At 42.9% G+C, this 27912-nt stretch overlaps 1 protein-coding gene across 6 annotated transcripts in view; it reads right to left on the bottom strand.

Annotated features, from left to right (window-relative positions):
- TNRC6C (trinucleotide repeat containing adaptor 6C) overlaps nucleotides 1-27912 on the bottom strand; it is a 425196-nt gene that overhangs the window by 358649 nt on the left and 38635 nt on the right. For all 6 annotated transcript variants that reach the window (XM_081850638.1, XM_081850636.1, XM_081850635.1 and 3 more), the window contains one exon: nucleotides 16985-17050. In XM_081850638.1, coding sequence (XP_081706764.1) covers nucleotides 16985-17050 — 66 coding nt within the window. The remainder of the gene's footprint in view (nucleotides 1-16984; nucleotides 17051-27912) is intronic.

Genomic DNA, 27912 nt, shown 5'->3' on the forward strand with positions numbered 1-27912 from the left:
ACCCCACTATTACTTTTGCTGCTTCTCTGAATGTGTGGTCTGGAATTTATTATTATTATTATTATTATTATTATTATTATTGTTATTATTATTACCATATGCAAATGTAAAACTTGCAAATTCAAGTAATCCTGTCTAATTAATTAAAAATACACACTGGTTGTTTTAAAAAACACATTTTTTTTCAAGGTTGGCATACATTAGACACGCCCCTGCAGCCTGCCTAGTGCAAGACCACTTCCTACAGCAAGTTCAACTAACAACAATGCTTATAACACATATGGCAGTTTTATCTGATAAATTGCAAAATGCTTGGCACACCTGGGGAAAAGGCCATTATTCCCATTTTAGGGGTGAGGAAACAGGGAAATTGACTTGCTTCATCGGAAGATTGATTCACCCAGAAGGGCAAAAGAATGGCGGGGCGGAGGAGGGAGGGAGAGAAAGAAAGAATCTAGGAGCTGAAGCCAGGTTTCTTTCCTAAATTCCAGCCCAGTGCATTTTTGCCAGCTGCATTGTTCTCAAGCAGAAAATAGCACCTTTGCATTTTGACAGATCTATCAGGAACCTTGGCCTGATACACTCACACACACACACCCCACCGCTTTTCCTTCACCCACCTCCAATTCAAATTACAAGGCTATTTTGATGCTATTATTTGATGCTGATGCTACCACCTTGCTCCTGCCAAGATGCTGTCCAAAGCTTGCCCCTCATCTGTGATCTCTACTGAGTGCACAGGAGTGACTCTGGCAGCAGAAGCCGGCACTTTGATGAGGAAACTATTTGCACCCAGGTGTAGCCATGGCAACGGTCTCTCACAGAGCAAAAGGCAGCTCCGCTAAGGCTCAGAGATTCACCATTCAAGCGCATGTATTTTCATATCCTGGATGCAATTGTATCTTGTAGAAATCCTGGCCAACCTGATTTAAAAGCAAGAAAGCCTCCATACTTGAGATTGGGCTGTAGGCAGGCAAGTGACTAACTTAACCTGGCATGCCAGTTTAAAAACAAGAAATTGTTATGATCTTTAAAAATTAGGAAATCCCAGAACTGTAGTAGTACCAGATAGGATGTGAAAAAAAATGCAGTCCAGTCCCTTACAAGGTGGTAGGATCCATCATGTCCTATCAGATTAGCCCAATAACATGCAAGCTATGAAAAGCTATAAGGGACATAAGAAGTTGCCTTAAACTGGGTTGGACCACTGGGCCCATATAGCTCAGTATTGTGTACACTGAATGGCAGGGTCCCAGCAGAGTTTCAGATGGGAGTCTCTCCAAGTCCTACCTGGATATGTCAGGGACTGAACCTGGAACATTAAGAAGACAGCAGGTGGGTGTAAGGTACATCATTCCAAAGCTCTTGCTGCTAGCCAAGCCATGGCTTGTGCTCTCAAGGCCACGAATGTCCTAGATCCCTGGTCTTCAACCTTTCTACTTTCAAGGGTTGACTCACTGACTGAGGAACCTCTGAGTATTTTCTGTGGAAGCCCCATGCAATGGAGGAGATCCTGAAGCATGCTCTAGGAGACACGTGGAAGGCTATCTAGGTCTGCTGGACCTTGAAAAGTCCTGCGTGAATCAAGAGTGACCACCAGGTCATACTCAACCATTTCCTACAGCTGCACATTTTGGGGTGGGGGGAAGACTTGTAGCCCAATTCTGTCCTTAAAAAGCACCCAAAGTAACTTGCAAAAAAATACAATAAGCCAATTCAAAATGCAACAGAAAATAGCAAGACAGCTAAAAATAATAATGACCACTCTCCCATCAACTGGAAGGTGCCCTTTGTGTAGCTGCACACAGTACCCCGATCCCTAAGACAATGGCAGAAGTTCCTGGTCCACCTCCCCACGTCACAGCCCTTAGAGGTTCCTGCCAAACCTCAGTTCTAATGAACCTATCTGTGGTGGGGGGAGAGCATGCAGTCAGCTCCAGAGCTTTACCTGCCCTACCCTCCCTTTGTTTAATGCTCTTTTATTACAGGCTAACTTCTTTTACAGGTATGCGGGTGCTGCTACAGTCTTAGGATGGTTGCTGTTAAGTAATTTCCCTGCATTGGCAGGTTTCGCTTTCCCCATAGCATATGTCACAACTTTGGCAGTTTTAGGCCTTGGGCAGAATCCTTTAGTCTATCTTCCCCCTAAATGGGGGGGGGCGTGAAGTGGTGATGCGCTTTCCCCCCGGGACGGCGATCCCAGGGTTCCCCGTTAAAGGGGCTGAGTCAGAGGGGAGTCATTGGCCATACGCTGAAAGGTTGTCAGTGCACTCCCCAGAGTTGCGGTGAAATGGGGGTGGGCACTCTGCAAAAACAAACATCTTCCAGAGCTAGCCCACTTCCCAGACAGGCCTGATTACCCTGATTACTGGCTGGGGACTGGGAGGGATACACGCCCAATGCCTAAGCCAAGGTCTTCCTACATCTGAAAGTTTAAATAAAGTTGTGGCCAATTTACTTCCGTAACACATTGCCATGAGTCATTCGTTTTTTCCGGGTGGCTCTTGGTGTCGGGGGTCTCCACCTGGGCATGTAAAACTACAGTGGGACAGGATCTAAAAGCAGCAGATCATTAAAGATTGTAAAAAGTCTTGTCCAATACACACTGAAAGCAGGAGCCTGGCACACCTTGAAATCGGACCCCAGAGGCCTGTCTTAATGCATCTTATTTACCTTATCTCATGTGACAACGGGACAGAGAACACCATCTTCTGAAACTGCTCTTAAAGCTTGGAGAGATACGTATGGAGAAGGCAGTTGTGCTAGATTGAAGGGGGATGTTTTTTTTTTCTTACTGGCTGACCTGGTTTTTGTATAAGGGTCCACCCCACCCCCCCAAAAAAGACGTATGATTGACTGCCACCAGACAGAATGACCCTACTACCCTAGTAGGTCCAGTTAACTGGGGAGTTTCTGAGCCCCTCCCTTCCTTCTAGCCACAAGGAAGAATAAACAAGGAGAGAAGCTCTGGATATACCCGTATTTTTCGCTCTATAACACGCACCCGACCATAACACGCACATAGTTTTTAGAGGAGGAAAATCTGTAGGCATGCCACCCATAGGCATTCCCTCCATAACACGCACAGACATTTCCCCTTACTTTTTAGGAGGAAAAAAGTGAGTGTTATGGTGCAAAAAATACGGTACTTTCCCAAAGTTCAGTGGAGACAAAACCTGGTGAAATATTCTTATAACATAAACTTAGTTTTCACAACCATGTAGTCAGCATGTTGAGAACATTTTAGTAAGAAAACAGTTTTAAACCAATGAAGCCAAATGTCCAAATATAAAACTTGATGGAGAAGGGAGGGGGCTGCTGTATGTAGAAACCTCTGTCTTTTGCATGACTGGCCTACTGTTCAAATGTAAGAGTTACATCCACTGCTCCACTTACTTTCACCTCAGGCCCCATCCACCTCATGTCCGCCCCCACCCCGCAACAAAAAGATTCTCCATGAGGGAATGCAGCCCTCAGGCTGAAAAGGGTTCCCCCACCCCTGATATATATTGTGAGAGGAATGTCCAGCACTATGACCAATTCACAACATTAAAATCATTGTGGCGAAATAAAACAACAACTACAACTCTACTCCTCATTGTTGCTAGGAAATGTCAGACAAATGCTTAGATGTAGTAGCAAAACAAAAGCATCTTGTCGCTTATTTAAAACTTCCACGACTACTAAGGCAGCCTCAAAACAGTTTCAGGTTTCCATAGTGGTTTTTGAAAGCTGAGATTGGCATTGCAAGAAACACAATTATTCAAAAGACAGTAAGCAGTGGTAAGCACGCCTTTGCAGGGGAGAAAAGGGTGGGAGTGAGTTTGTACTGGAATGAATCTGTGGGTCAGCCCCCCTCCCTGGTTGTGCTGCTCATCCCTTCCATTTTCATAGCTTTGAGATGAAGACAAACAGGCTCTAATTATTTTTTGCTTGCACAGCTGAGCCCTTCAGCCTTCCATTTCCTTACCTGAACACTCTCATTCCAAGCTGGTTATATATGACCAAGCCCTGTGGCTGCATTTCTTCTGCAGTGGAACTCTGGTGTCACTGCTATCATAGACCCTTTCCTCAATTTCATTTTCTCAAGTGAGAGCCTAATAAAGAATGTTAATTTACTCGGTCTGCCTGTAATGGACCAGGCAGTGAACCAAGCATACCCAGAGGTTGGGGAAAAGGAGAAGTTTTGCGAAACAAGATTGGTGTCAGTCTCTGTTCAAGGGTATATTCATGCCTTGTGGTTCATGGCTGAACAAGATTCTACACCTGCTTCACACTTTTTCTTAAAAAAGAAAATCAGGTACAATATAGATGCTTGTCCCACACTCAGGCAACAACAACAAAAGGGACAGATTATGGTTGAAGCTAAACATGCACGGTGTACAGTTCATTTCAGATGGGTGGGCAGTGTGTGCTTACTTTGTACTCTGGGATAAGGTTACCAGACTTTCCCAGGGACAGTCCCCAGATTTACAAATCAGTCCCCATACAAAATCCATTGAAGTTGAAAAGTGTCCCCAGATTCATTGAAGAAAATCTAGTAACCTTACTCTGGGATCATACCCCAATATGCAAAATTCTTGTTTGAATCAGTTGTCAGTCTCTTTGATGAGTAGAAATACTTGGGGCGACAGATCCTTACCTAGGCCACATCCACACCATGCATTTAAAGCACTATGCCACTTTGAACAGTCATGGCTTCCCCCCAAAGCATGCTGGGAGCTGTGGTTTGTTAAGGGTGCTAAGAGTTGTTAGGAGACCCCATATTCTCACCTTATTGCTCATGAAATCACAACCCATTGTTCACTCCCCTGACAGAAAACCCCCATTCCCACAGGGTTAAAACCCCCCTTTCAGGTTAATGTAATGAAAATCTGTAACTTACACCTAGTGTAAATCTCTGTACTCAAGCAATGGGAAGGGGCCACCATCAACTTTTAAAATGGGATGGGGGAGGGGTTGTTGTCTGGGAAATTACAAGACAATTGGTTTAACATCTGTTTCAGGAAAACTGGTGGAAAGCATTATTAAATATAAAATTGCCAAGCATACAAAGGAAGGGTGTGGAACCGCCAGACCATGCCCCTGATGAGCCCAGACACACATCAACATCTGGTGAAAAGTCACACCCAACTTGATATATGACATATGGGGCAGTCTCACCACTGATCAGCTGATCAGTAGCATCTGCAAAGCTTCATGGAAAGTGCTACCTCTAAGGCAAGCATGAGCACTGTACCTCTCATTAGAAATTAACCACTGGAAGGTCATAGACGATATTTATCTCCACCAGGAAAAGCAGTTCAGAATTAACACATCTGATGGGATCACATATCTTCTGAGTTAGCCAAAGCAGACACTGGGCTGCAATTTGTAATTAAACTCCCTCAGCTAATGATACTGCATTACAAACCCAGATCAGTTTAATTACAAAATGCTGTCACTTTGAGTCCTATTATAACAAGTAGCAAACAGATGCATATGCCTTGAGTCCCATCAGCTGGGAAAGAAAGAAAAAGTGACCCACCCCTCAATATGTTTAAATGTGAAACTGGTACGAAGAGCTGCATGCCATCACAGCAAGTGAGCTAAAAACAGAAAACCAAAAATATATAACTTTTGGGAGGGGGTTGGGGAGGTCAATAATTAGACAAGAGGATACTGACCATGTAAAATGCAATTTTGTAATGAATACTTATGTGATGGGCTTTTCTCTGAGATTAGAAATAGACAATCAAATCAAGGCAAAAGTGAAGGCACCCTTGGCGGGGGGGGGGGGGGGAACAGTTTGGAAGACAAATGCAATTATACCACAAATATGTGCACTGCTATATGTTGTATAAGAGAAAGGCTCAAGGAAAACTGGGAATTAAATTTTATGGGGAGGGAGCGGAATCTGCTCATGCTTAGTAAATCTGCCATCTTAATCATCATGTATATATTCATTTGAACAGGATCTTGAAAGTTTAAGCATTGTCTCTGCCTTGCTTTATGTTTCCCTATCTACAGTAATACAAGCTGTTAACAATCTGATGTTAGAACTATGCTGAGTGCCCATTTATGTTGGTCTGAAACAAATACGCTGTTCCATATTCATGAAGCTTCCATTCTGTTTGCAGAGTAAATATGACAGCAAATTGAATTTAAAGTCTTGAGTCCTCAGTTAAGAATTTTCACATTCAAAACAATGAATTTTCAAAATCTGAAACATATAGCTATGGGAATTGTCCAAATACTGACATGTCGGATGCTTTGTACATGTGAAAGCTGGAATGGCATAGCAACTAAGGCCCAGTGGAGATGTAGCAATAGCAGTCTCCAAACCATGGTTTAGGAGACTGAGAATTTGGTACATATACATATGTACACATACATACGTACATATACTCCTACATTCCTCCTACATACCCCCCACATTCCTATTTATTATTCACTAGAATCATGTCTACACCAGGATTGACCAGAGCTAGCTTTAATCATGGCTTAAAACTTTCTAACCCTAGTCCCAAAGCTAAACAGAGTTATCATCAGCCTTGGCTAGTCTCAGTAGATTCTCGAAGTTGCACTATAGCTACCAACAACTGTCAGTGGCGTGTGAGGAGGGGCAGAGTCTCAGTGATGCCTTTCTGATAGTGGTGCTGGGGCTAGCCTGGATGGAGATGGGGTGAGAAGAGATACTGAGTTTGGTAGCATGGGGACACTGCTGCCAACCTGAAGTTCCCCCGACTTCACTACGACCACCACCACCTGACCCCACTTGACCCCATCTCCTTCCTGGCAAGCAAGAGCACTGCTACCAGCAAGGCACCACTGCCACTTTGCTTGCCATGTGCTGTTGCTATTCCTAACAGGGAAGGGATGGGAGAACTTGTAGAGGGTGGAAGAATGGGGCGGGAGCACATGAGCCCATAGCATACTCCTGGTTGCTTAACAATGGTTATGAGACAGGCACATCTGCTCCAACTATAGGAGCAGGGTATGTGAGCCAGGAAGTACCCAGGTTAAGCCTCACCTCAAGTTATAATCTTTCTGCCCCATGTACAATACTCATTGGTCTGCTTTACAAATGTGTTTTAAGGATTGTTCCAATAACGTACATGGAGGACTTTGCAAAAGGCATTGTATAAACATTAATATCATGACCTACCAAAAAAAAAAATCATGCTTGACATTGAATAAAATGCATTTTCAAAGTTTTGAAAAAACTATCCAATGACCATATTCAATCGAAATTTTTTAAAACAAACACACTTTCCACTCCAGGTAGCTTTGGCCTAAACTTGACATTATGATTCCCAGTGACCTGGCTTTCTTCACTGCTTCAGCACAAGGCGGAACTGTAAAGCAGTTGACTGTGTGGCTTTTTAAGTTAGCAAGTTTATTATATCCTGGAAATGTTACACATGTGCACAAAAGAGCAGAGAGCAGTCCGGGCCTGGGTTGCCGCTTCAGTGGTAGTTCTCTAGGTCTGTTCATCACAACAACCTGTTCTTTAGCCATTCAAGACTTGGCCCTTCCTTGTCACAAGAGTGGGAGGGAATATCTGGCATATTGCCATCATCCAGAACCAGATATGTATATGATACAGCCTGGTTGATCATGGCGCTGTATTTTGTTAAGGGAGTGACCCATGGTCCCAGCAAAGCCATAAAACCAATGCCGAAAGAAAGAACGATAATTTGATCCTTTTACCATGCATTTTTCAGAAACAGGATCATTTTACTCAGTGCAGTCATCTTGGAAGGTCAGTTGACTTCATTTTAGGCTAACAGACAGATTCAAAAAGCAGGTTTCTGCCTCACCTGTAATTCTGAACACTATGTCAAGAAGAAATGTTTGAAAAGACACCGATCTTCCTGCAAATGCAAATAATTGTGATTCTATTAGAGGCAGAAGGTGTGGGAATACCTCACCATTTTGAAAGATGCTCACAGGCATCTGCTAATGGAATTACTCTAAAATAAAACTTTCAGGGCCCCTCCCTTTTGGGGGGTGGGGAGTGGCCAAAATCTTACAATTGAAATGAAAATGGGCTGGTGATTATTTGCAGCATGGAAAATGGGGATTAAAACACACACACATACACACCAGAGAGCGTATTTTCAACTGATCTTGTGCTTGCTTCTGTGTCATAAGATTTATTCCATCATTAATCACTGCCCTTCCTTCATCCATGTTAAATATAAAAATGATTAGGAAAGATCCCCATCATGGTTAAAAAAATAATTAGCTGCTACATCATGTTGCACACATTCAGACAGAAAGGAGTGATTAAATTAGGAATATTAAAACCCCATTAATCTGTGCTCAACTTAAGCTCTGCTTGTTCATCTCACTGTGGCACTTATTATTTCTGACACTGAAAGATATTTGAATTACTAGCTGAAACAAGGTCACTATCAGAAAGATGTCAGGTCAGCAATTAGTCAAAGGTGGGAGAAGCTCCCCGAACTGAGTCATGCTTGACATTCCACAAATGTGTCAAGATCTCCTCACTTCTCAATGTCGTTTGGGGGAAGCAGGTCACTTGCAGGAACCTAAGAGCATGCAGATAGCATTAGGAGCTAGCTATTACAGAGCTACATTTGACACTGGTTGACAAAGCCTATGCAAGCACACAGTGGTCAGGACACTAGCTGGTGTCCTGCAGCTAGCTTTGGCTGTTCACTTGCTACACTGAAACCTGTGGGACTTTTGTATGCACAATGCTCTTCCCCAATGCACATGCCAAATGCTCACTTTTGGCTAAAAGCAGCATGCCCCAAAGAGGGTGTCACAGAGCTATTCACCAGCAGTACCTTAAATACTTCATATGTGCAAGTATATGAGTGGTGGGGATGTCACTGGACACAGCCTGTTGCAAACATTTGTCACACTCTGTTGGGAAAGATTGAGGGCACGAGGAGAAGGGGACAACAGAGGACGAGATGGTTGGACAGTGTTTTCGAAGCTACGATGTCAGGGTACTGCCTTCGGAAGAGGGGAGGGAGGCAGGGGAATACAGAGAACGTCCTACGCTTCTGAAGAGCAGCTCCTCGTCCAGCGGTGGGGAAAGCCACACCTCCAGAGGAGCAGAGAGGGAAGGGGGAGGCCAAGCGAGGAGAGGGCTCAAAGATGCTGCTGAGAGCCCAAGCGCCTCACATAACCCGGCTGGCCAAGAAGCACACACGCCACTTCCATCACCCAGCCTACGCAGAGGGGTGAAACGCAAAGAGGGGAGACAGAGATTTGGGGTGTCTAAGTTCTTATGTTGGGGGAGAAGCCAGAAGAGGCCACTCCTGGATTCTGCAAGTGACTAAGACGGACATGAACTTTGTGGTTCTGCACTGTAAATAGTTTGCACCAATAAAACCTGTAAAAGACAGGTCAGAGTCCTGCCTGGTTACTCACCAGCAACCACCACCAGGACCTGACAGCCGAACATGAGTTTGACCAAACTGCAGGAGGCAGTGGAAGACAGGAGTGCCTGGCGTGCTCTGGTTCATGTGGTCACGAATAGTCGGACACAACTAAGCGACTAAACAACAACAACAAATCACTCTGAGATTACTTGCAAAGGAGGCTGGGGCAACTCCATGGACCAACACTACAAGCTGCCACTACCTTTTTGCTTTACAATCAGCTGGGTGGTAGTACCTTGGTATCTACAAAGAGCCACAAGTGAGCTGACTGGTGCTGATCCTGTGCTGCACGCCCTACTTTCCTACATAGGACGCTGCCTTATTATAGTCAGATCATTGATATGTCTATACTGACTGGCAGTAACTCTCCAAGGCTTCAGGCAGGATGTCTTTCCCAGACCTATATTTATTTATAAGGTTACAATTATAAAAACAAGTGAACAGAAAAACCATCCCAGCTGAAGCATAACAGTGATTCAACAGAACAGAACAGAATAAATAAATAAATAAATAAATAAATAAATAAATGTCATGATGCACCTGCAGAAGCACAACCAGATGCCTTCACCTGCCCCAGCTGCAACAAAACATGTCTCTCTCATATCGGTCTCTACAGTCACAGCCAGCGCTGTAATTCTCCAATGGTTTGACTTCACCCTTGATGGCACACTCTTCCATTGTGTCCCAAGAAAGACAAGCCAACAACTGAGGGAACCAAATTTGACATATCCTTCCATCCCTACAGATAAGGTAAAGCCATGGACTGCCAGGGTGTGGGTGTGTGAAGAGAAGGAAAAAATTATTCACCATCTCTGTACTATGTGAAATCCATCTCCCTTCTCACTTTCAGAAGAGCTCATTTCGAAGCATAAGACTGTCAGGGTGGCTGGAGACTGAAATCAACTGAAATGGTACCACACAGATTATTATAGATGCTCTTCCATTTAGAGGGGAGCTCAGGAAGTGGTGATTATTGAAGCATCCCACCCCCTCCACATTCTGCCCCCTCCTGATCTACAAAAACACTAAAATTGTTTTGTTTTGTTTTTATAGGGTTAGGCCTCCCAGGCATGACCTGCACTCACTCTGGCACTAGGGAAATGGCTCAGTGGCAGCTTCTTATGTCATGTAGTACTAGGACAGCTTCTCTAAGGCTCCTTGGGGGAAAGGGACTGTGTACACTCCAGTATTTGGCTCTGCTCAAAAGAATCAATGTGAAGAGCACAACCCTGAGACATCTGAGTATACGTTAGCAATGGGTGAGCCATATATGGCTAGTCTTGGCTTGATTAAGAGGTAAGCCAAGCTTGGGCTTATCCACACTTCCTTTCCTTCCACTCCCTTCCCCACAGGAAAACCGCTTCAGAGCAAATGGCAATCTGGGTTTTCTTGGATTGCCATTTGTCACTAGGAATGGATTTTTCTTTGCTAAAGGTAAAGGGACCCCTGACCATTAGGTCCAGTCGTGACCGACTCTGGGGTTGCGGCGCTCATCTCACTTTATTGGCCGAGGGAGCCGGTGTACAGCTTCCGGGTCATGTGGGCAGCATGACTAAGCCACTTCTGGTGAACCAGAGCAGTGCACGGAAACGCCGTCTACCTTCCCACTGGAGTGGTACCTATTTATCTATTTGCACTTTGATGTGCTTTCTAACTGCTAGGTTGGCAGGAGCAGGGACTGAGCAACAGGAGCTCACCCCGTCACGGGGATTCGAACCGCCGACCTTCTGAACGGCAAGTCCTAGGCTCTGTGGTTTAACCCACAGCACCACCCGCGTCCCTTTTCTTTGCTACATGGCACTTATTTCCCTGCCGGTAAAATGTCACATGTGACGTATTTCTTTTAACTTTTAGAAGGCAGAAAGAGGCAGGAGGAGTCTGAGTTTCTGAGTACCCTGCTGATCACCCTCGTCAGCCGGGGCCAGTCCCTTTTGTTCACTTCCAGTGTCTACCTATCATATGCTAAGAGGGAGCCTTTGGCAAGAGGGAAGACATACTTGCCACCTTGATTTACAGCTACCACCATGCAAAGAGTTCACTCAGGATCGCAGCTGCCTATCAGGAGACCACCTCTCTTAAGCTATTTATTTGAAGGCCTGCATTCCTGAAATTGTAACTTCCAGGGCACCTCAACATAATGCATAACACAGCTGGATGCTATAATTTTTTCCCCTTTGCACCTCCTCCACTTCCTTAAAATCCATTCCAAGTGACTGACATTTGCTGAGTGTATTTATGCAGCCCCTTCTAATCCCTTCAGAATATTAAGACTGCATTACTTTGTCTTTGGTTACATTAACTTCAATTTTCCTTATGAGTAAGTATTTGGTGAAAAATTAATATAGTGAAGTTGAAAAGAATCTTATGATGGGAAAAGACTAATTTTGTCTCGTGGCTGCTCAGATACCAGAGTATACTGGGGTTAATGTAATTAACTTACAATTTTAGCCTGGGTTGTGTACATACACTGAATCTCCCGGCTGGAAACAAGATTAGATTTTATTACACTATATATCCTGGTTATCTTCACCATGCCTACGATATTACTTCCCTCAATGACTTCAAGGCTCTTTGCTGCAATGAAAATGCAGAACCATCTGGTACAGAGCCCATGCAGTTTATTTAAGGATTTAATTAAGTGCTCTAAATGGAGAGCTTCTCCGAATTAACATTTTAAATGTGACTTATTGCAGGTTTAATATTGTCTTAATGCCAACCTGGGAAACTCCGTAGCCAAGTTGTTGACGTTTAAATTGAATTCATTTGGGTGGCTCCAGGGGGACTCATTAATTAATCTAAACAACTAATGGGGATTGGTTCTGACTTTTGATGAAGATTATTTACAGAGACAATTTGCTGTGAATAAAGAGTCACAGTAGGCATATGTTTAATTGAATTCTTTTTTTAAAAAAAGGACATCTCATTGTCTTTAATATCAGGAATGCATCTTATGAGAAAGCTTTGAAATGCCATGAAAGGAAGGATGGCTGGAAACTTCCTCACTGAGTGCTAATAACAAAGGGAATGGGTAATTACATTTGCCTGTGTAATTTGCAGCTTGTAAGGGGACAACAGGTCTGCCTCATTAATAGCATAAGCAGGAAGAATTATGTCCTACAGGCAGCTTTTGGGTGGTAATCTGACTTTATATATTTTACTTAACAGTCATGAATTGTGAGGTTTGAAGGAACCTGAAGATCATCTGGTCCAGGATCTTGCATTGGAGCAACACTCACCATCCTCATCCCATAGGAAGTTCCCCAACCATCAATGGGTGGTACACTTTAGCAGGTACGTTGGGACAGTGCCTTCTCAGCAGCAGCACCAGAAGAGAAGGTTCCTCTATAACCAGGCCTTTAGGCTGATTGAACATTCTATGGCCTTTTAAACTGGGTGATGGAGGGTTACTGTTTTTGGTTTTTGTTATGTTATGTATTATACTGTAAACTGCCCTGTGAACCTCGGATGAAGGGATGTATATTAAACAAACAACAAACAATACAACAACTATTATGTGGCAGCCAACAAAAGAAAAATGGGGTGAGAGTAAGGGTGGAATAACGACACAGCAAGAAGAATCCTGAACTGATACAAAAGAGAAATATTCATCCTAAAATAATCCATTTCTCCTGAGAAGGTTTCCAGACATCTGAATATGGCATGGTGCAGAATCACAGAGAAACCCATGTGTCAATCCTTTTTCCTTTGTCTTCCACTTTCCACCATACAATGATTGTAGTGATATGTGACCTTGAACCAGAACAATGCCTTCTATGGGCAACAAGGATGCCAACTTGAATAAAATATTGTGGGGGCTCAGGTAAGCCCTGCCCTGCATAACTGATCACATGATGCAGTGCACACACACCATTTGAATGGGAATGCCCATCAACTTTATGGGGGCCCGCCCCCTCAAATATTTTATTGTGGACGCAAAAGCCCCCATGCTCCCTAGGAGTTGGCTCCTATGATGGATAATGCCATATACTGTATTTTATGGCATAGAAAGTGAAACTAGGAAAGTTTTATTCTTTAGTCTTTTTTAAAAAGAGAAATAGACTTTTACTATTATTCTACTACAGTCTCTGGCATTCATTAAACAATGGTCATCTACTCCTGGCTTCAGTCTAGTTCAGAGATGCAACTCTGTCCAGATTTCATACTTCCCTATTTTCAGATCACAATTTAATAATAATTATCCTTTCATGGGACTTGATGGCAGTTTCAGATGGCTGTAGGTGAGCAGCTTATTTATTTGTTTTGGGAATTTCCTGTCCTGTCCTTTTACAGTGAAGACAGCACCTCTACAGCAAAGGAAGTCTGAATAACAATGTTAAAAGTTTTAAATAGCTGGTGGAAGACTGGTGGAGAGGGGGTCCAAAAAGCCCTCTCAAGGAATGGAGGACGAAGAGGCTCTCTCTCAGCTGTCTTGAAAATCTGCCAGATTTGGGACAGAGAAGAGTACCCCATCAGGTCTTAGGGCAGAATAGTAAAGGAGATGACTAAACTAGACCTAAGATATCTATGGCTTTAAAGGTAAACTCCATTCCCTTGAATTGGTGGCCACTTTTGTGAAATGGGGGTGATAAGCTCCCACATGCATGTACCCACTAACCACCTTGCTGCTGCATTCAAGCATTGCATGGGAAACTTGGACTAAAGTATCTCCAGTTACTTCCTCCCACTCCCCAAGAATGGTGTCATAGCATATTTATGTATCTGGCTAAACTGGAAAAAATAGCCCACCCTTTCCCCAGCTTCTTCCACAATGAGAACCATGTCCATCACAACAATGGTTGTATGTAGCAGCTAGAATTACTAGCTGTATATGTGGGAGAGAGGGCGTACCATTTGGGAATATGCATGCATGCATGTATGTATGCAGAAATAGCCTCAGCCTTCCCAAACCATGGGTATACCCACAGTGCTGGTAAATATCCTAATCCGCAGGGTAGCGGTGACTATCCTAATAGGATGGGTAGACCAAGAGGAGCATCGAGCAGGGAGCTGGGGTTGATGGATAGGGGAACAAAAACACAACCTTTCTGCCTCAGCTCTCACATCTTTTCTCAGTGTTTAAACAGAAAGGATCTGCAGAGGGGCATTCTTAGGAGGATTCCTGGAGTTTGAAACAGACAGGTCTTCTTTAGAGACAAGCCAAATATCAAGTATGTTTTGACTGTTTTTCTTCCTGTCTTCACTAGTTCCCAATAGGGTAAGTGTAAGCTGGCATTAGCATAAATGCATTATGTTTCTCCCCCAATGACTATCTATATTTACATTTTGTTCTGAAGTATTTTTCAGGCCTTGAGCTGTTGGGGAAGGAGAAAACAAATGCTTTAAAACTTCCAAGCCAGCTATCTGTTCTGGCTGTGGGGACTCTGGTGCATTGCTCCACTTCTCCATGCATTTCCAAAGAGGGAGCCAGTCTGCAGAAGCATCCCACAGCACCAACTTATCAACTCCCCCTGCTGAAAGGAATTGAAATCCCCATGACACAGCATCCCCATGTGCTTTTTAGAGCTCACACAGAGTGCCAGGCCAACTGAATAATCAGAAATTTGAGGACAAAAGAAGGGGGGAAAAAGGTCAGGGGAATTTGCCCCACCAATTTTCAGTTACATACAATTGTCTCGTGTATCAGATAACAATTCTACAATACCAGCCTTCCTTAAAAAAAAATAGCAAATCTGTCATGACATAAATGGAGTAGAATCCAATTAATCAGATGGAACTTTTGAACCCCATCACCTTCCTATGCCCCCTATGGCATGGAACTTGGACATATGCAAGGAAACAAGCCCAAAGACAAAAAGGTCCAGATTTCCTGTATGTATTGTTCTTCTACATTTATTTTTATACCAAAAACAGGTTTGAACAGCTCCCAAATTCCACTGCTTTGTACAAGCTTTGCACAAGCTGCATGCTAATGTAGAATAGAACTGATGGGATGGATACACGGAGAAAAAGCATGCATAGTCATTAAGTCAGATGCAACTAGAGCAGCCAGCCCTTATCAGCATGGTGGGATACTATCAAGAACATTGCTAGATTCTCTCAGAGATCCACAAAGGAACTCTTTTATGCAAACACCTCCAGCGGTAGCTTTTAAGCATCTGACAGTCAGAGTGGTAAAAAATTATACATTCAGCTGGGTTTCCAGGGGAGAGTTATTGTGCAGTACATCGGAAGGGGGGAGAGCATCTTGATAATAATAATAATAATTTTTTAAAAGAATAATTTACAATTGTCACAGGGAGGGGGGGAAAGACTGTTAGACTTTGAGGCAAGATCAATTGGGCACTTAAGGAGGATTGGAAATGGTTTTCTATCTGGCACCCCATAATATGTTGACAGCAAAATGCTCCAGTTTCATGTAAAAGTGGCTTACAGAAACAGGGAGATCCTATACATAAAGTCATCTAAAACAGTAAAGGTGGGATTTGGGGTTTTGACATCTGAGATAAGAAGCATACTTTATTTTCTTTGGAACTGATGGTGTCTAAATGCTTCAGAGCTACAGCTCTCATAATCTCTGGCCATTGGGCCTCCTTGCTAGCTGGGGAGATGGGAGATGGAGTCCAACAAGATTTCATAGAATCATAGAGTTGGAAGAGACCACAAGGGCCATTGAGTCCAACCCCCTGCCAAGCAGGAAAGGACCACATCTATGTTCAAGAGTATATTTGGAGGACCACATATACACTATATATTTGGGGGGGCCACTTTGAATCCATACAAAATGTTACACTTACAAAAATTTACATTACAACAGCTTCTCTGCAGTGTTCTTCTTAGAAGTTTATGACTACAGTGGTACCTCGGGTTAAGAACTCAATTCGTTCTGGAGGTCCGTTCTTAACCTGAAACTGTTCTTAACCTGAGGTACCACTTTAGCTAATGGGGCCTCCTGCTGCCGCTGCGCCACCGCCAAGTAATTTCTGTTCTCATCCTGAAGCAAAATTCTTAACCCGAGATACTATTTCTAGGTTAGCGGAGTCTGTAACCTGAAGCGTCTGTAACCCGAGGTACCACTGTACCTGTTTATGCAACCATAGATTCCTGAGATCATTTAGTACCACTAAGGACATTCAAGGTCTGGTCTCTTGCTTATAGCATACTTTATGCTAAAACCATTGTGCAAGTGGAAAACACTATTCTGACATAAGAATAAAATAGGTATAATTTTATGGGTAGATTATAAAGATTCTATATAATCTTTAAATACAAAACCTACAAATCATTGTTAAGCTACATTTCTCATTGTGGTATTGGGCCTCTACTATTTCTACACAGCACATACAACTGCACAGTTCTTAAAATTGCACCACATCTATATGCCCCTACTTCAGGAAAATTATGCCGCCTTAATTACGGTAGTCTGCTATGAGTTAAGGAAATCCCCACCCCAATAAAAAGATCACAAGCATATATATTTTTATCTCAGAGGCATCTTGACCATTCCTGTGGGGCTGCCTGTTACTTTACGCACCATGTAATGTATATACAAGAAAAGGGGGTTAGGTTTTTAAAATACAATGATGCAACAGTGAAAGCATGTGAAGCAAATTTCAGAGACTGACCTTTCTGTTCTCATAGAGATCCTCGTTTTCTTTGGTTTTATATTCACATGTAGCTGTTTCCATGTCCTAGGAAAAAGAAAGAGTGCCCTCATATTGTTGTCAACTATTAAAAATGCAGGTAATTGAGCTGTGGTTGTGTGATATCCAGATAAGTGTCTGTTATTTGAGGGCATTTGTTAACAGTTCAAGAACTGCTATATTTTGAAAGACCAATCACCATTCCATGTCAATAAGCTGTACAGTACTTACATCCTGTTTTTTAATCAGGTATGGCTAGTTTCTACAAAGAAATATATTGAAAACAGTTGTGAAATGAATTATTCTGTATGATTAAAATTATGGTTACCATTTAGAAGTCCTGAAAGAATTCAGTTCATCATATCAGCAATCCACAGGAAAGAAGAGACTAAGTTTCGCAGTCCAAGGGCTGCAATGAGAGTTTGTCACCCACATACAATGGGTATCTTTATGTGACTAAGTTATTTCTGCAATTCTATGTGGTTCTTGGATCACTTGTATTCAACATCAGAAGGTATAGACTTCCATGTATAAATGCAACCTTTCTGGACAGGCACATGTAGGTACTTTTTGCTTTGCCTTGGGTTCACTAAAGATGCATAGCTATACTTGTTTTCCATCCCTAGTTATCATAATAACATTGCTTGCACAGCTAACAGCACTACAGCAGCACTCAAGACCAGCATCATGGGCACAGCCAAACACAGAGAAAGTGAAGTCTGACCCAGCACATTCACAGCTAAAGGTACCACTTTTTGGTGGCGTTTGCCATGAACTTAGTGTCAGGGAACTGACATCGGAGCGAGAGGTGAAGGCAAGGCTCCCGAGCGATGCAGGAGAGGGGACCAGCAGGGGGGAAGGAATTCAGCGCAACACCAGTAGAGAAGGGAGGGAGATGGAGGATTCGGAGAGGGGTCTCCAAGACTCTTCGCCCGAGACTAGTGGAGAGAGCACGGGCACGCCTCTGCCCACTCCTTCCTTGCGCAGAAGAGTCCCGCGCAGGGAGAGTAGGTGGAGACTTGGCGTCAAACAGCTTCTATGCTGGAAGAGGTTCAAGAAACACCCACTGACAGATTCTGCAAGCGACTGAACGGCCATGGAGTGAGGGCTGTCAGCCGAGGCATGGTTAGCCAGGCAATCTAGCCGAAAGTAACGGCAACTTACGCACAAGTAACCCCTTATAACCATTACACTTAGTAATACATTTTCCAGGGCATCTATAACCACAGATTCACTAAGATACAATATATGTATTGTGTTGCTATGTTTATCCTTTCTTCAAGGAATTTAAGATGGCATAGAATATATGGGGATTATCTCACTGAATCCTCACAACCACAGGGTATATTTGTGTTGCATTTGTATTTATTGTTTTTATTTGGACACTTACTGATGTGTGGTTGTATGGATGTTTTAGCTGAAATTCCTGCATTGCAGGGGCTTAGACTAGATGACTCTTGGGTCCCTTCCAACTCTAAGATTCTATTATTCTACGATTTATAGATTACTGTCAGCTGCCATTAACTTTTAGGAAAGGCAGGACACAAATATTCAAAATAAAAAAACCAACCCAGTTTAGGCTGACAATGTGTATGACTAGTCACAATTCACTCAGCGAGACTCATGGCCGAGTGAGAAGGAAGTCAAACCTAGTTCTCCTTGGTCTTAGTCAACTAAACACCATATCAGGGCTGCTATCTTATTAGGGAGTAAAGCCAACTGCTGAACACAATGTGACGTTTCTAAGTAAACACACATTTTTGAATAAACATACACTGTGGACAAGACTTTTCTATTTCTATATGGTATTTTCCACAGGGCTGCACCACATGAAGGACTTTGAAGCATCCAAACTAGTCCCTTGCAGGAAAAGAGAGAGACAAATAATTGAAAATAGCCAATTCCCATCAGCCCAACCTGCATGGCCAAATGGCAGGGAGTAGTCCAACAACATCTGGTTCTCTATCTCTGCCTTACATGTTTGCTGTAAGTATTGCTGAAACACTGATACATTAATGCTAAGAATTAATCTCATCCTTTAGTAATGCCTAAAAGTCACGAATGCCAGTTGTAGTTTTCTACCATTCTTTAGGTGCTTTTAGTTTATTTGTGGCTCTCATTCCATTGGATAACTCATGACTGCTAAGAATGTGTATAAGAATATGTGCTTTAGTGCATGAATCCAGAGTTTAAAGCCGTTTAATTCCCTTCAAGATGTGAGATCTTTCTTTCTCTCATTGGATGGTTTAAACATGTGGTCCTCTCTGGTTGGTTGGCATTTATCTATCCTAGAAGACAACGGAACAGTGCGTCTTGGGGGTGAAGTCAAACCGTTAGAGAATTACAGTGCCTGCTGTGGCTGTAGAGACTGATATGAGAGATACATGTTTTGTTGCAGCTGGGGCAGATCAAAGTGTCGTTTCTTCTTTCTGCACTCCTCCCAGCGGTCATTCCTTCTCTGTTCATTGCTGTGGATACACATGACTGATTGTTTCCAGGCACTGTGGATGTCTGCAAGGGATTATCACATACTGGGGTTAAAGTTGCCAGCTTTCATGTCATCTCTACTCCACTGAAATCAATGGGATTTAAATGTGCTTTATTTTGTCTGGGTTGTGTCGTTTGTTTGGAGAGAAAATTACTCTAGTTAGATGAGGTATAGCAGGCATTCCTCAATCTGATTTGATAACATTTTACATCCCTCCCCCCAGCATGTGATCCTTAGGTTAATTTCAGAAAACAAGCCATATTATCTCAACAGGAGCTTGTTGGCCTCAACAATTCACTTTTATAATTATTCACAAAACTACCATGATTCAATTATTACAAGTGGAAGTCAGTATTGCACACTACTTAATTATAAGGCACAAGCTTACAAGAGCAATAATGCAGGTGTGCAATGATACAGAAGGAAGAAATTATAAATTTCACTAGCTTTATGTTACCAATACCTTCAAGGTCTTGTAAATCAGGGGTTGCCAATGTGATGCCCTCCAGATGTTTTTGGCTATGATCTTACCCAGCCCCTGGGTATTGGCCATGCTGGCTGGGGCTGATGGAGAGTTGTAGTCCACAACTGAACATAATGAAAAGTTCTAGGGTATGAGACAAGTGATTTGATGGAATTGTTATATTAAAAACCAGATTTCTACTTGGGCAGCTTTAAAGTAGCTCATAGACTGACTGCCCTCCCAAAATAACTTTAGCCTCTTTTGATAAAACTGGCACCATTTACTTTATTTTATTTCCACCCATCTCTCTGGAAGAATTTCTGATCAATTCTGAGGAATAGAACAAAGTTCTAGATAAGAAAAGGTATTGTCCAAGGTAGAAATTCTGAAGACGAGGGGTCAGTTTCCTGGTAAGAGAGGATATGAACAGCATCCTGGGCACCATAAGGGAAGACTTAGTAGCACCATGGATAGGGGAAAGGATGGCCTCTCTAGCTGATTTTAGACAAGCAACTGGTAGTATGAATCAATTGTTGCTCTTCCACTTTTAGCTACAAACAGACTTCAAAAAACATTCTACACTACTGGGATTGTTGCGCTTTTCCTGTATGTGCCTCCTGCTGCATTTCATTCATACCTGTAACTGCGATGCTGCTGCTGTGGGTGGGAAAGGTGCAATTTACCTGAGTGGCCATGTGGGATGGGGAGGGGGAGTGATCCTTAAATTAAACCAATACATTATATATTTAGCACTAAGCACTTAATAATTTAAGTGTGATTGCCCGTTGATTTATATTTTTTTTAAACTGAAGTATTTAACATTTTTTTTGATTGAAAATATAACCTGGAACATAAATTGGGAATGGGGCGAAAACCACATTGCTAAAATGGCAATTCAAATGAGTTTTTTGTTTAGTTTTTAAACAATACACTAGAATTCTGGTATTAGGTCAGGATAAACAAAATGAAAAGTTGTAGCTCAGTTGTAGAGCATCTGCCTTGCCTGCAGAATGTCTCAGATTTAATTGCCAGCATCTCCAGGCAGCGGTGGGAAATACTTCTACCTGAAATTATGGAGAGCTGCTGCCAGTCAGTGTACAATACTGAGCTACATGGACCAATAGTCTGACTCACTTTAAGGCAGCCTCCTATTTTCCCCAAGAGCAGGATTTCTTCTTTTCCATGCAATGCATAACCACTTTATGGCACTAATTGTCATAAGATGCAGAGATGGCAAATTCTAGATGCTGCCTGAGGACAAACACCACCAGAGTCTGCCCATTCCTGAGACTGATGGTGAAGATACCCCTTCTCACAGCACTTCCACATAAATGGTTTCATAAGTGATATACACTCTGAATCAGAATGCCAGTCCCAATCTCCTCTCCAGTTTGTTGCAGTCAAGACAGACTAGCAGGATCAGTAAGTGTGGAAGAAAGAGCTAGTTGATGTGATACCCAAAAGGAGATGGTTGCTTTAGACCAGGGGTGGCTAACTTGTGGCCATCCAGATTTTGCTGGACCGCAGCATCCATCATCACTGACCTTTGGCCATTGTGGCCAGGTCTGATGGGAGTTGTAGTTCAGTAACATATGGGGGGCACAGGTTAGCCATTCCTGCTCTAGACCCCACATCTGGAAGCAATCTCCTACTTGCCAGCTATTCTTGCTTTTAAGAGGGGAATTTTCTGTCATGAAATGCTACTTATCTGAATTCTGCGTGCTCTTTTTGGCCCAGTCTTTTCTTTCTTTGCACCTTATTCCTTCTCAGCAGCTTATTTATTTGGCCAACCCACCCAGAACGCCCTAACCCAGATGTTTCCAGAGGGGATGTCTGAATAAATGAAGCCCCAGTTGGTTCTATCAGCTCACTTTTTCCCTTCCTTGATAAACCAGAGACCCTGGGGAAACCCAAGGTCATCTTTAAATTAGCTTTTTTAACTCTAGATGGAGGGGGTGGGGAATCAGCTCAAGAAATCAGGCTAATATTGCTTTATGAGGCACACTGAGTCTTTCTGGGAGTTCAGCTTGCAGGAGGATATTGTACAGCAAGTCACATCTATTGCGAGTCTTAAGAAAGGTGCCTTGTTTTAAAATTTAGCAAGAAGTTGAGATAAGAAAAGAAAGAAAGAAAGAAAGAAAGAAAGAAAGAAAGAAAGAAAGAAACAAACAAACTATGGAAAGATGGTACAATTTTTGGATGGTGTTTGTGTGTGTTAGTTAAAACAGCCACAATTCATACCAAATCAGCATGCATCAACTTCCTTTCCTAAGTCATTTTTGAAGCGGGGGGGGGGGGGGCACCATCTGATATAGCTACAATTTAAACATAGCAAAATAAAATAAACTGCCGCCTTTTCAAATATTATCTCACAGTTCACTGTGTACCCTCCACCCTTTCTCCTCATGGCAAGACCAACCACTGCATAAAAATGCTTTTCATCATTTGCAAAAATTTGATGCCCAAAATAGCCCCCTGGTTGCCTTAGCAACTAGCATTTATTTCCCCTCCTCCCCTTCCATTTCTCCCCCCCCCCTTTACCCTTTGCATATTGCTGCATATTTCTATCATCTCTTTCCAGGCACAGTTCATAAACACGGCTGCATAATAAAGAATGTTATCACCAATGACTTACAGCCCAGCTGCTGCAAATAAGATATGAAGTGGCAGGGAAATACAATTTCATGCAGCTAGGACAACAGATTGATAGGGTGCCCTTCAAATTTGATGCCACTTCTTTAAGTCTGTCCAAATTAAAAAAAAAAAAGTTGGTTTGCTCTCCTCCTCCCCCTTTCCTTGGTAGCAATAGACAATAAAGGCGAGAGATAATTCATAGGGATTCTCATTACGTCTGGAGCAACCTTGCCCTGAGATATTGACAATTCAAAGAGATGCACATTTCTTCTCCCCTTTGCCCTGGTTCTCCGGCTCTCCTTCCACACTGAAACACTTATCCATCTAGTCTATGCACCTTTTTAATTTAAATATTGTCCCTTTCAAATTATTGTTCAGACTCAGGTTCCTTGGAGGAGGTTTGCCATAGACAAGAGATAAAATAAAATCCTTAACTCCCACCATCACCACCTTCAAAGTTTGATTTGATTCAAGAGATATGAAAGCTACAGATTTAATGGGAAGAGATCTCAGGGACATTGTCTCTGTCAAAGAGAAGAGAGAGGAGATTGCTTCTCAAGGATGCCTCCTGGCAATTGCTTGCTGATGGGCTGCCCTCAGCATGAAGGTTTGGACATTGATCTGAACAGACAAGAGTTATCATCCTGGTCCTTTATGGCACAATCATAGGGCCATTAAATGCCATTGTAACACAGAGTTGCCATTCCAACAAAGAAGACTTGCTACACACTGGAACGTTCCTGAGAAAACATCCATAAATTAGTATTTCATTTGAAAGAAACTCATCTTGACTTTGTATTAACTGTTTGTTTGTGCAAGTGTAATATAGTCATGTAGATAACTTTTTTATGGGAGCATCATGTGGACCTCTGATCATGCAGATCTACAAAGGCATCAGATAGGGCATGCAGGGCAGTAGTAACCAATGTGGCAGACTGTAGTTAAGTACTATGACTCCCATCAGTCCCTACCCCATGACCAACAGTCAGGAATAATAGGAACTGTAGTACAGCAACATCGGAAGGGAACCATATTGGCTATCCCTGATGCAAGGTGTGGTCATGGGGCAGGCTGGATATGGAGAATAAAATGGGAGAGGGGAAACCCACTTTGGGAAAGAGAAGGTTTTCAAGCCTGGCTGCTAAATTTAACCCAATGACCTACATAGACTTCATTCTGAGACTACATAGCTGTCTAGGAAGGAGGTGAGGCTTGCAATCAGGGTGTTATCTGGGGCAAGCTTCACAACATGCAACATCTTAAAGTGTATCAGGTACATATAATTATAATTTTCTTATATTTGGATCCCACCTTGTTTCTATTATGGAACTCAAGGTGATATACTTGGGGTTCCCAAGCGGTCTCCCATCTAGACTTTAACTAGATCCACACCTGCTTGGCTTCAGCAAGGTCTCAGGTGCCTTCAAACTATACTAAAAAATAAATAACCTTACAAAAGGAAGTGACAGTTTTTTCATAAAGCATGTTGCCTGTAAGGTAATTAGAATTGGCCTGTCTAAACAACTATCATCCTTTGTGTTCAAAGGATGTGTTTGTGTATTTTGAGTACACTCACTCATGATTGTGTTCATCAGTGGTCTCAAACAAACGGCAGATCTTTCTATTTTCCTCCCTATTTACAATCTGATGAGGCATGCAAGTTTTGATGACCACCGGACACTGGGTATGGTAACTCTGGGAAATTCAAAAGATGTGTATTTAAGGGTTTCTGGCTATGTCACAAGTCAATTGTGGTCATTCCTCACTGCCCTCTGTGGGCAGCGGGGGAGGTTCAGGCAGGGGAAAGCCAGGATTTATGAGGCAAAAATCTTGGCAATATTCTCCAGTGGAGTCTGGGGAGCTCACCACATCCCACTGTGCCACTTAAGCCCATGTCTGCCAACCTGACAGGCAGAATGGGTGCAACCTGGGAGTGTGTCCCTGCCATGGATGAGCCTCTGTCTCCGGCATGATTTGTGCTTGGTTCCTCCTTAATCTGGAATATTGGTGTTAATGAAGAGGAAATGTTTCTGCTTGTAGGTATGTTTCAACCAATCATTAACAGTTCCTATTCATGCTCATGCTCATTATTTGAACATGGGGACAAACTTCAATTGATAATGAAAGCCTTTAGTGTTTTCCCCTGATTCTGACATGATAGAGATATAGATAGGAGTTCCAATCTTAGAGAAAACAGCCCCAGGATAATCAAAGGGCTCTGACTCCACTTCTCTCCCTTCCTTAACAGGTGGTAGCCTATGACTGCCAGGTACCTCAAGAGATAGTTTTCAAATGCATTAACTACTCAATGTAAGCATACAAACCCTCCATGTGAGGGCCACATGGGCCACATGGACTAGCTCCACCTTCTGCCACCAAAGTGCTCAGTTACCATGTGCCACCCACCCAAGCATTCCAGCAGGGCCAGCCCACCCATGAGGTAAGGTTAGGCAATTGCCTCACGGCAGAAGCCACGGGACAGCAGATCCTCGTATATTTCTTTATTCCCCACCTTGTTCCTGGTGTACCTTTTCTTCCCTGGCGGGAGGGGGGCACAATTCTGTGCTTTGCCTCAGGTACCAAAATGTACTAGGCTGGCCCTATATTCAGGCAGTGTGAGGAGGGACCCTGCAAGAACACCAAAGGAATATCATGATTAGACCAGGGTTCCCCCTCACATGTATACATTACTAGAGCCTCTTCCCATGCCAGATGAATGCATGGACAGTAGGGAGTGCGCCACCAGGCAGAACAGCAGGGAGGGAAGGCCGGCCCATGCAGCTCTGTAACCTCATTTACATGTTCTTTCATGACCTGAGGATTTCCTGTCTATGTAAACAGAGTCCCCCTCCCACTTAATGATTTTGTAGAGTTTTGATATAAAACATCAACAGTGCATTAAATAAAATAAAATCCATTTATGCTGTCCACACATCTTCAGCTCTCTCTTTTTCTTCCTTCTCACAGCAATAAAAAATAAATTTGAGGTTGTTGACTCAAGATAATAACCTCAAATTAAGAACTTAAAAACAACAACACACAATCCCCAATTATCCTTTATTTTGTAAGCAATTCTTTTGTCAGATGTAGAGAAATGGGGAAAATCCAGATTCAAAGCTAAAGCTCCCCTGGAATGTTGCCTTGAAGACAGCTCTGTCTCTGCATAATAGCAGATAATAGTTGTAGGCAGAACAATGCTGTTATGTGAAAAGTGGAAACAGGTGAGCTTTGTCAATTTTGCTTCTGTGCCAAAAGGGGCATCTTAGCCATGTAAAAATATGGAGGGGGGCGGGACATGCTGCGTGGAACTGGAGGGATCAGCTCTCTCTATGCCAATACCCCTTGGTAATATTGAATACCTATTGACTTCTGAGGCTTTGACATGAGTTGGGTGTGGCAGCTCAGTTAACTTCTCAGAAAATAAGATCTACAGGGCCAGATAAAATTCACCAGCTTCAGGAGGGTAACAGTGGTTCCAGAAAGAAGGGAAGGCTCCTTCCCATTGCTGATTCGTTTAGAAGGGAATTTTCATTTGCTATCTGCAGTGATCCCCCAGTCCTGGTGCAAATGATGTGGGCAGAGGGGTGGGTTTGCTTTATTACCCAAGCATAGACTTGTAGTCTGAGATAAGTTAGAGGGGGGCTCTTCTATATGTCAGATTTCAAAATTGCATAAGTGATAGAAGAGCTGCTGAGAAGCTTAACGAAGGAGCTGCCCATTAGCACAGCCAACCTCCCCACACCAAAAAACCTCAACTGTTTTGCTTACTGAAGAGACAAATCACCGTTCACCTGGCAGAAGGACAATATTTGAAAAGGGCTGCAATGCACAGTCCTATGAAAGCTTTCTCAGAAGTCTCACCAAGGTCAGCATGAATCCACAATTCTGCTTATCATATTTGTCATAGCAAGTGTTCCATCCCCCTCTGCTGAGAATGGAGAGGGGACCCCTAGCCTACTTGCCCAGCTCCAAGATACAGTTGTTCTGTGGGCTTCTGTGGGCTCAGCTGTGGAAACAACCCTCAACCCCCTCTCCAACTCCAAACTAGAACCTTGCAGGGAGACATGGACATTGTCCCTAGCCTCATACAGAGGTACAACAACACAAGGTTAGACATCAGAGACAAGGGGAAGGGTGAGGTCCTGGTGCCCACAAGTTTTGGCTCCCCCCCCCAAAGCCAGACAAAATTTGTGGAGCCCTGTCCGCAGGCTACCTCACTAAGGAATACAACCAGAGATGGATAAGTGAAAGCACACCTCAATTCAACAGTATAGTCATTGCAGGATAATTTTCTCTGAAGAGAATACCCAGACTCTCCAATCCTAGCCAAAGTCATTATTGAAGCAAGCCGCTGCCCTGTGTGGAGGCCAAGTTCAAGAGCACAGAACCTTCATTTCCTTGAATAGCAAAACCCATTTATCTTTTTCCCCCTTGAGTAAACAAACAAGCCACCCACCACCACCACCCTGTCCTATAAATGCCCCATAATATACAGTATCCAAAATGTACATTTAATTCCATCTTTGCTAAAACCTTAAACCCTACTGACACCATAAAACATCGGTGGACTGCCGGCTATGATTGTCTCTCATAATTGAGGAGAACATTAAGGCAAGAGGAATTGTGCTGAAAAATGACATCTTATCTATTTCCTCCCCACCCTTGCTCTCTATATGCCACATTTTTGTCATTGCAGGTCATACACCTGCTCCCTACTTCATAATACACAGAAGTGATAAATGCTTGGATGAACAGATTACTGGAGGCCGTGTCAATCTGGAAACAGGAAAACTCACTCAATTGCCAGCTTTTTTGTCCTGTAGAAAAATAAAATGCCAATACCATGAATTTGTCTTTCTCCTCCCTTGTGCTACGGGTGATGATTGATTGTCAAGAAAGAGACCATATTAGAGCTGGAGGGGAGTTTCGAGATGAGGGTGACCATGCCCAGGTTTCAAAGAAGGGAGGATAATTTACATGAAACAAAGTAAATTTGTGGTACGACAAGGTTAAAATACATAAGGCCTTTAAGAATCATGTTGTCAGAAAAGCATTGTTTAATGTCTGGATAAAATATAAAGACTTATTGGAAAACAAGACCCCAAGGTGGCTATCACCAATGGAGGCTAAGGCCCCGAAAAGACTCAATATGGAGGCCAAATGGCCGAAATATTGGGAAATAATAGAAAAAGATGGAGATAATTGGAAGCTGCAGAGTATGGAGAAAATAAAAGATAAAGTGCGAGATTGGTTACATTATGCTCAGATTAAAGAAGTTTTTAAGTTGGACAAAAAGATAGGGTTCCAGGTGGAAAAATCAAAGTT

The sequence above is a fragment of the Podarcis erhardii genome, assembly GCF_964252035.2.
Source record: "Podarcis erhardii genome assembly, chromosome: 2".
Classification (NCBI taxonomy): domain Eukaryota; kingdom Metazoa; phylum Chordata; class Lepidosauria; order Squamata; family Lacertidae; genus Podarcis; species Podarcis erhardii.